General features: G+C 41.5%; 1 protein-coding gene across 2 annotated transcripts in view; it reads right to left on the bottom strand.

The window, feature by feature from the left end:
• Positions 1 to 293: 293 nt before the first annotated feature.
• The window catches only part of LOC148011803 (dentin sialophosphoprotein-like protein), a 115,396-nt gene continuing 100,485 nt past the window's right edge, over positions 294 to 15,204 (bottom strand). Inside the window, exons 10-12 of one of the 2 annotated variants that reach the window (XM_087670059.1) lie at positions 1,456 to 1,585; positions 1,106 to 1,156; positions 294 to 960 (exon numbers count right to left, since the gene is read on the bottom strand). In XM_087670059.1, the coding sequence (XP_087526185.1) occupies positions 910 to 960; positions 1,106 to 1,156; positions 1,456 to 1,585 (232 nt within the window). In that variant the 3' untranslated portion in view covers positions 294 to 909. The remainder of the gene's footprint in view (positions 961 to 1,105; positions 1,157 to 1,455; positions 1,586 to 15,204) is intronic. The other variant, XM_087670060.1, reaches the window with a different exon arrangement.

Here is a 15,204-nt window from a genome sequence, read left to right as displayed (position 1 = left end):
CTTAATCATATCCTCTAATGGCCCCTATACTTTCATTTGTACTCTAGAATCCATTTTGACCATCATGAAGCTGCACGTAGACGAGCAGAGGATAAATGCAGGTGTCATAGTGCCTATTACTTGCTGAGGTGATGGCTGACACAGATGAAGTCAGTCACTTCTTAGTCCAGTTTTGCCATGCGGTGAAACCATGTATATTGTCCTCTGCACTCCATAGTCTTAACAAACGGTACATAAAATAGACAAAAGATTCTTAAAACAGAATGCATAAAGAGTTTCAAGAAGAACAGAGTCTATTCAAAACTCGTATATTCTGATTTAACTCCAGTAGACAGACACATCTTTAATCTTTAAGATGGTGCTCAAAAGCAACCAAGATTTTGATTGGTAGCTCTTGCTGCTTACCCAATTTACAAATGCTGATATTCAACAATTCACGTCATCATCCTCTAAGAGAGGCTATTTGACTGTCAATTGCATGAAGGTTACATCAGACAGTTGGCAACCCCAATGGATGGACCATATGTTGGTCAAGCAGCATTTCGATAGGAAGATTAGATATACATTCCCTTTTGACCATATAAAGGCGTGCTCATGTCAAAATTGGCTCTGTACAAAATATGAGCCTATAACAGATCTTGCTAACACACTGAAAGTGTTACAATTGTGTGGCATTGCACCAATCCTGTTCAACTCTTTAAATTTGTACAAATATCATAGAAATGGAAAGAATATGGAAAACTTTACACTCAGGTGCCAACACTAGGCAATGGGTACACGCATAGGAGATGTGGGTGGACGCCACAGGAGAATACACCGTAGCCAAACAACACACTTGCCTGACAAAGCCACCAGCACCAATTTTACAGGGTGTAACATAATTGATAAAGCAGCAGCAGTCTTCCTCAATTAGCCCTGTCCAACTTTTTCTGCGTACTCTTTACACCGTAGCTTAATGGCCTGTATTGAATCATCACCAAACCAGAGCCAAGGTGAACGACAAAACAACCCCGCTACTTCAACAAACCAGTTTTAATCTTCAGCACTCGCAAAAATTATGCATTAGCATATTGGAAAGAACCAGCTTCATCCTAAGATCAGATACCTGCAGCTCCTGATGCAGTAGCCGAAACGTAGACTGCATTCGTCTGTACCTCTGTAATCATAGCAACGATAAGAAAAACTCTTAGCAAAAGAACCAAGTATTGAACAATCACCATCACAATGCATGCATTTCCCTGAAGTGGGGATGAGCCTGCACACATGCAACCACACATACACAAATATGCCCTCACATGCAACCGCACAGCCACATGCATCCCTACCCACATGCAAATATAAAAGCACAGGTGAGACAGCGGAACAACAGTAGGACGCGTTGCTTTATCTTATAATCCAAAATGTCAACAAACACCACGCAATGGAGAGCTAGTACCATGAGTTTGCTTTGCGTACCTTGTGACACTGGGAGTATTCTTTCCTGACTCTTCCATAAAGACTCACAAGCTTATTTTTATCATCTTTATATTTTGCCTCGTTTATCTGCTTTCTTAGAGACTCAAACTCCTCCCTGTAAAGTGATGGCCTTTTAAATCAGCAATCTTCAGAATTAGCACCAGACTATAAACAAAAATACCAATTAAAATTTGCATTAATTAAATGCAGTTTTAAATACTCAAAGGCATCAGTAACAACAATGTAGTTTTTTTAATAATTTCATGGACATTGTATGTGAGGAGTTATACCCAGTAAGATGTGCACAACCAATTGCACATTTTTCAAGCACACTAGAAAGCATTTACAACTACTTATCAAGTAATAGCGCACTTTGGTTTAGAGGGTGAATATCAGCACTGACTTCAAAAACCATTAAATATCCACTGCTATCGCTAAACATAAAAGTGAGGACCTACGATACCAACATGTTTTCAGGTTGCATACTATGCCTCTGAATTAAACAACATTGTGGTGATTTATGCTAGTGCATTGGTGTTCTGAGAGTGTTCTTAGTGAAAATTTGACTCAAGACTGATATTAAGTTTGCACAGGTAGTGGATGGGAAGTCCATCTTAGGTTTTGTGTTTTATGCTAGAATACATGTAATACACCACAACCAAGTGACCAGTTTATTAAACAGTGTTAAATGCAGGAGCGTAGCAGGGTATCCACGTTTCTCACAGTTATTCTAAGATTGTTTCCTGATACAACTTGAACAGCAACTGAAACTGAAATTGGTGGATTACACTCCAAAGATACAACATCACATCCAAAACATCCATCTAGTACTGGACTACGTGACTGCATTGCTATTTCTTACCATATCCTCCTGGCCTTTATCTTCTTCACATGCGCCACTCCCACCCACCCCCCCAATCCCCCAAAAAAAGGGGGTGCATTAACACATCCCTTGTCATCAGCTGTTTACTTCCCTGCTCTGTGCCTGATTGCAGCCTCTGCTAGCCACACCTTCATGGTCATCAGCCAACTCATGCCTCATGTTGCACCTAGCTCTATCTATTGTGCCACTGCTCCGGATCTCTCTGCCCAGCCACCTCTAGTCCTTCTCATAGACACTCCCTCTCTCCACCCTCCTTCCAGACATATAGCCATGTGGATCCCTTGCTCCCTTCCTCTCCTCCCTCCCTGCAGACCTGTATATAGCAATGAAGATCCCCTGCTTCCCCCTATAGTAGTGCTGTTCGCATGGCTGACTTCTACTCCAAGCCAAAAATTTCATGTGTGTGCAATTGACAACTTTGACTCACCATCACAGCAGCCAGCGGCTGCCTCCAAGCCAAAAACTTCATATGATGTGAATAGTAAGTATCAGCTACAGTTCATGATAGTTAGAGATCAAGAGTATTCTGAGCTTGCAGCTTTTGACAGGTACTTGGGCACTCGAGTCAAGTCTACAGTTTCGTTCAGCTTGATGCATGGTTCTAGGCATTCCTGCTTACCCGAGCATCTTATACAGTTTATACCGTAAAGGCCATGTTACCTAGAAGAGAACATCTTCGTGGTCTGAGTTTCCTCCCAAACCCAAAAGCTTCTTGACAGGTCCTATTAAAGGGACATGTACCTTTAGTGTTAAGTTGTGTACATGTGAGGTGCACATGTGAAGTGAAAGTCAGTTCAGTCACAGTGACGGCCTGAGTACCCTAAATATGCAATGGGTGGCATTGGCAAAAGTTGTGTACAGTTATGCTAGACAAGTTCTTGTGGGTGCTTGCTGTCAGTTTGGGTCTAGGCCAGATTGGGCCATTAAAATGTCTAGGGGTGACATTTAGACTGGGCATTAATCAATTAAATACGAATGGGCAACAGCCAGTTCTTAGGCAAGGACAAAGGAATTATTAATTGATTTTCAGAACTTAAATTCTTAATATTTTAATTAACTTTCAAAAATTAAATTCCAAAAATCAATTAATTAACGCTAGAAATTGCATTTAGAAGGCTGCCATGGTTGTCTTCAGACATCATACATGGACCAGCACGCAGCGGTACAATCTGTACAGTGCTGTACCATGCCAGTTCAGATGGATTCATACAATACAACTGCTGCAGTTTGGACACCGCATCTAGCACGTTCCTATGCTTTCAATCCACATCCTGATTACGTGTCCCTTTCCTGTCTTGCCTATGTGGCACTTTTTCCCGACCAGTATGCATGGGACAATCTGTACAGTGCCCATACCATATGAGTACAAACAGATTCATACGATAAAGCTTCAGTTTGGACACCATGTCTGGCATGTCCCTATACATTCAATCCACATCCCGCTTGCATGTCCCCTGCATGTCCTGCCTACGTGGCACTTTTCCTCAGCCCACTTGGCCTTGGGGACCACTTGCTCCAGCCCTGTTCCAATCATGCGCACACCCCAGCCCCCTTAGATTCCCTATGCAGCCAGCTTCAGCCTTCTCACTGTTCATAGAGCCTTGGATCCCAGCCACCTAAACTCTCAGATTCCTCTCTTCTCCTGCACTATAAAAGGAGCTCCTCCTCTCCATTCTTTCACACAAAAACAACGAGCATTCAGCCAGCTAATGTCCCTCTCTTAAGCATCACCTGAGAGGAAAGCTCTCACACTCCCCCCTCCCCTCCCACCAGACTACAATCTATCAAGCCTCTCTCTCTCTCTCTCTCTCTCTCTCTCTCTCTCTCTCTCAACATCCAAGCCTCCATCAGCATCATGACAAGGGACAAGTATGAGGCCTTCACCTTGCATGCCATCCATGTGAAGGACACAAAGAAGTCCCACCTCCCACCATTGGACATGCAAGTATTGCAAGAAACACTACACAAGTGGCATGACCGGACTTCTTCAATATATTTCAAAGATAGGGGGACAAGTCACTCCATGTAAAGAGATCCCTCAAAACACCATGGACAAGATTCTTGCCAAGATGAGAGGGGGATCTACTAGAGGAAGAGGTGATGGTGGGTCAAGACGACCAATACCTATACCAACTTGTGATAAAGTCTTGAATATAGGTTTCTCTCCAACCGATGCCTCTACCATTGGTGATGTTGACTCCACATCCACATCTATCTCTTAAAAAACAATTAATAGAGACTTGTGTGGCACTAGAGAGGCAATCCACTCTCTTCCAAGACCCCAACAATATATAGGATCAGTTTCCTTTCTTAGGAAAAAACAACTTGCAAACCTTGAGTTTGCACACAGTCATTGACACAATATCCAATTTAATGTCCTAAAGCAAGAGCAATGGAAGAAGATGGTAAAAGCCATTGGAAATGTGGATCCATGCAAAGGATGAACCAGTGAAACCAGCCTTCCTTCTTAGAGAGGGTAGTAATTCCTTGATTAAGCACTTAATTACAGCAATTAGCAAATAAACATAAATTAAAATGCACAATTTACTTAAATAATTTGGACATTTGACACCCTCTTGGCTCCAAAACTAGCGTCCCTTTTGGTATTTCTTTAACTTTGATTGCTAATGGGATGAGTACAAGCTAAGATTCCACAATCTCCTTTGCTGTTCTAAAAGCCCCTTGCTGTAATAACAATCAGCAAGCAATTCGGGCTACACACCGACGGATGGAGTGACCATAGGAAAAAAATGTATCGTCAATATACTTCATTCGCACCAACAGATGGAGTGACCATGGGAGAAAATGTATCATCAATATACTCCATTCGCACTGACCGATGGAGTGACCATAGGAAAAAAAATGCATCGTCAACATACTCGTGTCTTATCCGCTTGGCCACTAGAGATCTAAAGAGAGATAATCCTATCACAAGCATGTCAATTTACTCTGAATCTCACTATATGTGGCAATGCTACTACAAAATCCATGGAGATACTAGTCTTATCACAAGCATAGTTGAAAATGTAGAATTTATGAGTAAAACTAGAGAATCATTTCAAGATGGAAATTTGGGAAGAAGAACATTCTAAGACATTTCATTTGTATGTAAACACGACCATGTTTTAAAATGATACCATGGCACACAGCTGTACTTGTACAATATACGAACTTGTACATCCCATATGGTTTGTACTGTATGTATCCATACCACTTGTACCAAAAAATAAGCTATTTTTTACCATGTAAATTGGACCATACAATATCTTCCGTCTTCCAAGGCATATGTTTGTTATCATAATTCCAAGGCTCTCTCACACTCTCTCCCACGCTTCCAACATTAATACATAAATAATTCCAAGTGTCACGAGGAAATGTATTTTTAATGCTTAGCTTTAACATTAATATGTTGTACACATGTGAGGTGCACATATGCATTGCAAGTTAATTAAGTCATATGACGGCCTTAAGTAGCCCAAGTGAACAGTCGGTGACAATCATAAAAGTTATACAAACAAGTACTTGTGGGTCCTTGGTATCAATTTGGGCCTAAGCCATTAATTGGGCCATTAAATGTCTAGTGGTAACATTGGGGAACTAGGCATTAATCAATAAATTAATGCTATCCCTAGGCCAATTAATGTTGGGATAACTAAAAGTCCTATGGGGGTTAGCACATGAATTGGGAATAGGCATTAGCTAGTTCTTGGCCAAGATCAAATGGAAAATTAATTGCTTTCATATATTAAATTCTGAAAAGTAATTAATTAATGCTGGAAAATGCAATTAGAAGGCTACCAATTGGCAAAACAGGTTGTCACTTTCATCAAAATTACCCATGCAGACTGAGTGAGGACTGTTTAGGGACTGGCTGAGGGTCATTCCAGCCATTTAGAGGTTGAGAGAGAAAGAAGAGTGGTTGTAGACTGCAGGCACCAGCCAATTCAAGGCATTTCAAGCCAGGAAGAGGCAATCCAAGGCTAGGCAATAGCATCGAGGCAATGCTGTTGCCTGATTGACAACAGGCAACAGCATTCTAGCTGGTCCTAGGGGTGGTGGTAGTAGATTAAGCCCACTTCTCACAATAGAAATCAGAGATTCCTCTCTCATCAGCTTCTCACCCGTCTACTTTAATCTCTCAACAATTCTCAGTCCTTTCCAGCTTTGGGTGAAGAGCAACTAAAAATTTGTTATTGAAACCCTAACTTACATAAAAATTTAGGGTTTCCACAGACACCTTGGGATATAAGCCCATGTATTGAAAACTAAGTACTTCATGTAACAACAAAAGGCATTAATTTGTGCTAATCCGAGGGGTAGCCCTTTTCAAATTATTGCCGCCCCCTGCAAGAGATTAAAGACCCAAACTCACACCGAATCGTTATACAATCAAGGGGCAACATGTGCCCAAGCAGTGCTGGTCATTTATGACAACCATTGTATTGAAGATTGAAGGAGATTAATCCAAATCTCAACTTTATAGCAATACAAGATAAAGAAATACCACAAGAGGCACTAGTTGCCGAGACCAATTGGGTGTGTCTATTGTCCAAGATTAAGTGGTAAAGTGTGCATTTCCAGATTTGTGCATTTAATGCTTGTTGCAATTTGAGTTAAATCAAGTTATCACCGCCCTTGCCAAGAAGGAAGGCTCCTTGCCCATATGGTTCCATTGCCAAAATATATCAACTCCCTTAATTAGGTGGGCCCGAAGCACCTGAGCACGAGTTAGGGAAGTTGCATATTGCTCAAATTGTGATCAGCTAAGTGCATTACAACAACCATGTCATCATACAATGGCTCAAGTCATGATGAAGCTTCACCCTCCGAAGGTACACAAAGCAATACAAGAAATGCAATGCCTAACCTTGGAATAGGCACTCAGCATAGGCAACAAGGAGAAAATGTGGATTTAGAGCAACAACTAGGTCCCTCAAGACCACAAGATGCTGATGACCAGCAAGAAGAGCCAAAATATGATGAACAATTCAAGGCTCGATTGAGGACAGCAGTAAACATCTTTGCTCAGCTGGCCAAGGATCTCCAATTTGTTGAGACAGAGAATGCGAGGATCAAGATACGCAGTGCTTACTAGCAGTAGAGAGCGTGAGAGAGAGAGAGAGAGAGAGAGAGAATGCAGAGTAGTGAGGAGAGAGAATACGTTTTTTTTTTGGTACAATGATGAGTGTACCTCTCTCTCTCTCTCTCTCTCTCTCTCTATATATATATATATATATATATGTGTGTGTGTGTGTGTGTGTGTGTGTGTGAAAGTACAAGAGCTAAGGGTGTATTCACACCTGAGAACATTTAAAAGGCACGAGGGCCTTTATTCCCAACAACCTCCCACCTGAAGGCAATGTGCCTTGACAGGAGAAAAGAATCAGCTAAGTCTAGGTATGTACAAAGCTGAAATACATACATCTATAAAACTCCCATCATCTGTCAGCAATGAGCAAACCACTCTGCTAGAAGACCCTTCGTGAGAAGGTCTACAGGATTATCTATATGCACTTTGACAGGCTCAATGCTCTTGTCAAGTACATCTCTAATGAAATGGTAGTTCATGTGTATGTGCTTCATCTTTGCATGAAAGACGGAATTCCGTGCTAGCATGATAGCACTTTGACTATCACAATGGAGAACAAGTAACTCTGTAATGCCAAGCTCTCCCACCAGACATGAAAGCCATAAAGCCTCCTTGCATGCCTCAGTGGCAACCACATACTCTACCTCTATAGTAGACAATGTAATACACTTTTGTAGCCTCGAGATCCAAGAGATTGCTCCTCCTATGAAGGTAAACACATACCAAATCCACATGACCAGGATAGTCTTTATCCATAAAGCCAACAACAAATGCCTTCTGCTTTCCAAAACAGATGCACAACTCCTTTGTGTCTTTGAGGCATCTCATAATAACTTTCACTACTTCCCAATGCGTTTTACTAAGGTTTGCCATGTATCTGCTAACCACTCCCACTGCAAAGGCAATGTCAAGACGTGTAGCAACCATAGCATCCATCGAACTGCCAATAGTTGAAGCATCTGGTATCTTAGCCATTTCAGCCGTCTCATCATCAGATGTAGGGCTATCCTCTGCACTGAGTTTCACATATGGAGACAATGGAACCCCAATTATTTTCCCCCCCTCCATATTGAAACATTGCAAAACCTTGGAGATATACTCCTACTGAGATAAATAGAGTAATCCTTTTGACATATCTCTGACTATTCGCAGGCCAAGACTGTGATTTGCATCACCAAGATCCTTCATGTCAAAGTTGCCATAATGACTTTGCTTCAGTGAGTTCAAGGCATGAGTATCACTGTCAACAATCAGCATGTCATCAACATACAGAACCAAAATAATCAAGCTACCATCTGCTGCCGTCTTGTTGTACAAGCAATGATCCACTTCACTTCTATGTAAACCTTGAGATTGCATAAATGTATCAAACTTATGATACCATTCTCTTGGTGCTTGTTATAAACTCCTTTTGAGTTTACATACCGTCTTCTCTTTTCCTTTTTCCACGAACCCTTCAGGCTGTTGCATATATATGTCTTCATGCAGATCACTATGTAAGAATGCAGTCTTTACATCCATCTGTATGAGCTCCATATCTTCAGCTGCAACCAAGCCCAAAATGGTTCTCTATATAGTCATCTTGTATCACAAGACTGTGACAACTATTATCTTTTTACTGATTTCTTTATTACTACTTTATTTGGTTTTTCTTTTTGGAAGGATCATCTTGAAATCTAAACGCCTGAGTTGCATAGCCAGTATGTGAAACAGACAGGAATGTCCAGTGAGTCAAGACTGGATAGTTAAGGTCCAATACAAGTCTGGAAGAGACTGATGGCACTGTAGATTGACAAGCCTGGAAGAGACTTGTGAAAGTGTATATGGACAAGTGTGTTGAAGAGCTAGCCTGGAAGAGACTAGTTCAAAGTGAAGATGGACAAATCTGCAAGAGATTAGTCCATGTGGGGTCATCAGTGGAAATTCACTTTCAGTTGAGCTACATTGCAAATTTGGATGTAGCCATAGTCTGCAAAGATGGTCAAAAGACTAGTGGGGATGCAATGGAAGCAACTCCTAAATTTTAGGGAGTTACTATTTTTGGACCCCAGAATATGTTCGCGTCATTATCTTCGTTTTTGCACGAGGATTACTTCTCTGGTCTGTGCTCAGAACAAATTTTACACCGATCATAGAGAATTTTAGACCGAAAGGTTTAAACAGAAAAATTGTTACGTGTATGCCATGTGTCGCAATTTGGGCATAAATTCCCGAGAGAGAGAGAGAGAGAGAGAGAGAGAGAGCAACACAAAAACGAGTTTCAATGCATGAGGGGCACATTGAAGCATGGAACTCATGGGGCTCAAGGCAGATTGCTGCAAATACATCAGCTATGGAGGGTACTTCTTCATCTCTGACTCATGTACAGAGGTTGAGCTTGCTCCTCCTAGGTCACTCTCTCCTTATCTGAGCAGATGGATTATGTACAGTGTTGTGGGCTGATCAGATGGATCGTGTACAGTGTTGTGGGTTTATGCATAATTGCCGAGGCAAGAGCCTCTTGAACAGGTACAGGGTTTGCTAATTGCATTCCCAAGCAGATACTTGTGTGGAAAACGTTGTTTTCCTGAGATTTCTCGTGTAAAATCTCACAAGATTCAAAGGGCAAGTGGCCCATAAGTTGCGGGAGCCTGTTGGCTACGCACACAAGTGATTAGCAGGTAAAACAGGGCCCAAAACAGGAAATTACAGTTTGCTGTATATTTTTGCAGGTTTAGGTTTTTGGACATTTTTTGTGTCTATTTGCTCCAGAAGCTTCAAGGAAGCTCCAAGGACACTGTACATGTATTTTGGAGCAGTTTAAAGACAAAAACCAGAAAATTCAGCGTGCTGAATTTCTTACTAGGCACTTCATTGAGTGTGTTTAGGTGTATGGAGGCACCTATTGAGTAAAGATAATGACCAGGTCAAGTTGTACTGCCGTTATGGTGTCAAGTTGGAACTATGTTTCCTTCTCCACTTTGTACAAGGACAGCTTGTAAATACCGCAAGGGGTGCCTGACTTAGGGGCCAACAGGGTGTCTGTGTCGCAACAGGAGCATTCTAGCTTCCTATATTTCTTCTTGGTTCTGTGTCTTTAAGTTCACGTAAAGTGGGCGACTGTGAATTGGGTGAAAGCATTTATATATTTTGGTTGTACACTACCACTCTTTCCAGTGAACAGGCCGGTTTCATCTTGACTCTAGGAGAGAAGATCTCATCAAAGTCAATTCCATGTTCCTGCTTGTATCCCTTCGCAACCAATCTTGCTCTGTACTTTGGTGAGAAACCAGAAGTGACCATCTTGTAAACCCATTTGCATGGAAGTGTTTTCTGCCCTTCAGGCAACTGCAGCAAGTTCCAAGTGTCATTTTTCTCAAGAGATTCCATTTTTGACAACATGGCTTTATACCATTTATTGTTGTCATGTCTGTCCATTGCTTCCTTGAAGCAAGATGGTTCACCACACTTTGTCAACATGACATAATCAGCCACATTGTTTGCATCAGGAATGAATCTATCAAGTTGTCAAGTAGCCCTAGACGATCTCCTAACCTAATGATCATTGTTTGCTGGCGGTTGAGCATTTTCAACTTGCTATCCTGGCATTTCAGCCTGCAAATCAACATTAACAACTTGTTGTCTTGGCCATTCCTGCACATGTAGTGGCTCATTATCATGGGCAATAGCTGGCTGATCATTTTCATCATTATTTTCTGCATTTACACGTTCATTTACAAGGGTATTTGCTGCTGTATAGCAGGTACATTTTGCTGTCCAAAATGTATTTCTTCCCAAAATACAACCCTACGGACCTCCTCAATCTTTTCGGGTTGTTTATGCATGCGATCTTCCTGGAACATAACATCATTGCTGCATACTACTTTCCTTTTCTCGGGATCCCATAATCTATACCAAATTTCACCCTCGTCACCACATCCTAGGAAAATGCATTTATAGGACTTTGGCTCAAGTTTGTTGTGTTTTTCTTTAAGAATGTGCACAAAAGCCTCGTAGCTAAACAGCTTCAGGTGAGCATATAAAGGTGGCTTGCCTCACCATGCTTCTTTCATCCCAGTTTGACTCATGTGTCCCAACCTGCCATGCCACAAAGAAATACTTAATTGCTCGGTCATGGCAACAACATGATTACTCACACTAGATACACGGGGAGAATACAAGGTATCACTTTTACAACCTCTAGCAATCACTCTAGATCCCTTACACATGCTCCACTTCCCATCACCAAAGGTGTTATGAAATCCATTGTCATCTAGCTGCCCTGTGCTAATCAAGCTCTTCTTGAGCTGAGGTACATGCCGTACATGCTGAAGTGTGAAGACAGAACCATGTTGAAACTGCAACTGCACACTGTCAATACCTGCAATGTCACATGCATAGTTGTCCCCAAGATGGACAACACCATGTCGACCCCCCTGTATAGGCAGAGAAACACTCACGATAAGGGGTGACATGAAAGGAAGCACCTGAATCGAGAATCCAAGTATGCATTTCATCATCTGTATGTAAAGCATGTGCACGAAAGTGTGAAGAGACAAAGAGAACGTCATTCCCATTGTCACTATCATGAGTAACTACATTCACCTCTTCAATTTTGACACTACTCTTTTTACGCTGACTCTCTTTCTTCTCTTCCTTGCTGTCATCTATTTTCTTGCCGTTTCCTTTTTCTTTCTTCCATTTGTAGCAGTCACATTTAAAGTGATCCTTCTTGCCACAATGATGGCATTCAACATCTTTGCCACGTGATTTACTGCGTCCCTTGCTATCAAATTTTCCTTTCTACTGTGATCTGTCTCTAGTATGCAAAGCACTAGAAGACTTACTAGATGCATTGTTCTACCAATTCATTTCTTTCATGAGTAGAGCACTCTCTACATCAACATACAAAAGAATCGCATTAGAATTGCTCATAGCAGTGCTAAATGTATCCCAACTCTCTCGCAGAGTGCAAAGCAAGAACGTAGCCTTAAATTCTTCATTAATCAAGAACTTCAAGGCAACCAGCTGGTTGTAAATGGAGTTAAACTCACTCAAGTGAGTAGACATTCTGTACCCTCTTTCATACGCAAATCCATAAACTTTTTCAACCAATACACTTTGCTTGCGGCACTCTTCTGTGCATACAGTTCTTCCAATCGAGTCCAAAAAGCATATGCAGAATCCAAACCTTCAATGTTAAACAGCAAGGCATCAAAAATCGATAGCTCGATGGTTGAGTGTGCAAGCTCATTTAACTCATCCCAATCTTCCTCTTCCATGTCTGCGAGTTTTGCCCCTTTGGTCTTAATCAGCTTTGTCTACTTCTTCTGCAACAGGATATTGTAGGACTATTTTTGCCAAACTCCAAAGTTATGTGCTCCTTCAAGCTTCTTAATGTGCATGAGATGAGATTACTGCTATCATTGCTTCTGGCCATGATTTTCAGCCCAAATGTGACCAAAAAATTCAGCAAATGCAGACCCAAACTGTCACACAAGTGACTAAGGTACAAAACAAGTAACAACCAACAATGAATGACCACGTATAAGCAGAAATTTCAGATCTGTAAGTAAATTTTCAGGAGCACCAAACCATGTAGCATTCCACAACTGATTATAGCTATTCCAAGGGCAAATGCATCACATTACATGAGAAGTCCCAAATTTTAGTTGCAATTTCTATTGTACATGTATCCACGGGCATAAAATTTGACACGCACGGTCAAAAGCCCCAAAATGTTGTGCTCAAAAAAGGGCAAAATTAGCAAAATTTCACAAAATTTTACAAAAGCCCCAAATTTCTCAGGTCCAAATGTGCATCAATGTCACCCAATCTAACTCAGCTGAACAGAATTTCACCAATACAGTAAAAGCCCCAAATTATATGGGTCCAATGTTGAGAAATTTCACTCAGACGAGCAAAATTTCAATAATTTTGGCAAAATCCCTAATTCAAATGGACACAACGTCTGCAATCTTTTATGCACATGCCTCAATTTTACATGAACAACACTCAATTTGGAAAAGCCCCAAATTTCTGGACCAAGTTTGCAAAAATTTGTCCTTTTGTGTTCGTGCGCATTAAATCTCGGTAGTGGAAGAGGAATTTCAAAAAAAATTGAAGAGAAAAAAAGGTTGGATGACGGGTGTCCGTTGACCCGTCACGACTAACACCACTTGTTAGCGCCACGCATGTCCTGTCAACTGCCGCGCTATTGCAATCCTGTCGCCCACCGTATCTCGCCTTCAGCGCCAATGAAGTCACTGTGCAATCACGTCACTTGTCACATCCCATTGGTCCGTGACTAACCTGTCCAGCTCGTCACCTGCTTACCAAGCCGTTGCCTACTCGCCCAACCGTTGCACGCTCATCAGCCCGGGTCAAGGCAATCGCCTGTTCACCTAACCTTTCTAGCAGTAACTATCACCTTTTCTCCAACAGCCCACCCTCTACAAAAAACGTGCCCGCTTGTCCGGCTGCCTCTGTCAAGCACTCGACTACAGACTCTAACATGCACCTGCTGCTAAGCCTACGCACGCCTGTCAACTGTCTTGAGATGCGTGTACACCTGAGTTGTCTCTTGCCCCCTCAAATACCAGTTTGCTAAGACAGAGAACACGAGGGTCGAAACACGCACTGCTTACTAGCAGCAGAGAGAGTGAGAGAGATAGAATGCAGAGTAGTGAGGAGAGTGAACACGATTTTTTTTTGTACAATGACGAGTGTACCTCTTTAAGTTTTTACATACATACATACATACATACATACATATATATATATACATATATACATATGTGTGTGTGTGTGTGTGTGTGTGTGTATATATATATATATATATATATATATATATATATATATATATATATATATATGTACAAGTGCTAACGGTGTGTTCACACCCGAGCACATTTAAAAAGCACGAGGGCCTTTATTCCCAACACAATTTATGCAATTATTGGGCTTTCTAAAGGACAAGTGAGAAGAAGATGTCATCCCCTAAAGCTTCCAAAGAGCAAGAAGCTCCCAAAGAAGAGCAACCGCAACCTCAAGATGCTCCAAAACTTGGTAATGCGAAAAAGCAACCAATGCTAGGGAGGCTAGACTTGCAAATGCAAGGCCATGTGGGTAGTGCCAATCCAATGGATTTTGCAATAGCAAGGCATGCATGCAAATATGTAGCACCTAAGCTGCTTTGGTAGTGGTACAATATTCCATGCTATGGCTGGTCAAGGACCACATATAGGAATGTATGGCACAAATCCACCTATGCATAGAATGCAAAACCCAATGTATCAAGGTATGGAAAGTGGAATGCAAAACCCATGTATGGTACTATGGGGATGATGCCTCAAGCACAAAGTGGCGTGTATGGTAATGCATTGCACCCCCTAGTATGTATAAGGCTCAAGGAATAAATGTCAATCATACAAATGCTTCATATGTTGCTGGTTATAATGCAAATACAGCGAATGTACCCTTTTGGCAGCTGCCAAATTACGATAACTTGGCTCCACACCCAATATCATTCCTTCAATAGATTCCAGCCATCATAGCTTGCCACAAAGAGGAGTACCCCTCTCAGTGGAATCTCTATCTTAGACTACCCCATGACATATTCTTACCTCAAGGAGAGTATAGTGTTCCTGGAGAGTCCTATTGATTAGGGGAGGATCCTCCAGGTCAGCTAAAAGATCATCAAGTAATCATTTGTACAAGATGGTAGTCTAGACTTAAAGCCATTATGATTGTAAGCCTCAGTATAGTTAGGCATCTTTTATTTTCATTGTTGTTCTCA

Source organism: Lygodium microphyllum, chromosome 28, assembly GCF_053477565.2.
Source record: "Lygodium microphyllum isolate KBCC chromosome 28, Lygodium_microphyllum_v1.1.10, whole genome shotgun sequence".
Taxonomy (NCBI): domain Eukaryota; kingdom Viridiplantae; phylum Streptophyta; class Polypodiopsida; order Schizaeales; family Lygodiaceae; genus Lygodium; species Lygodium microphyllum.
This window is presented reverse-complemented; position numbering and strand designations above follow the sequence as displayed.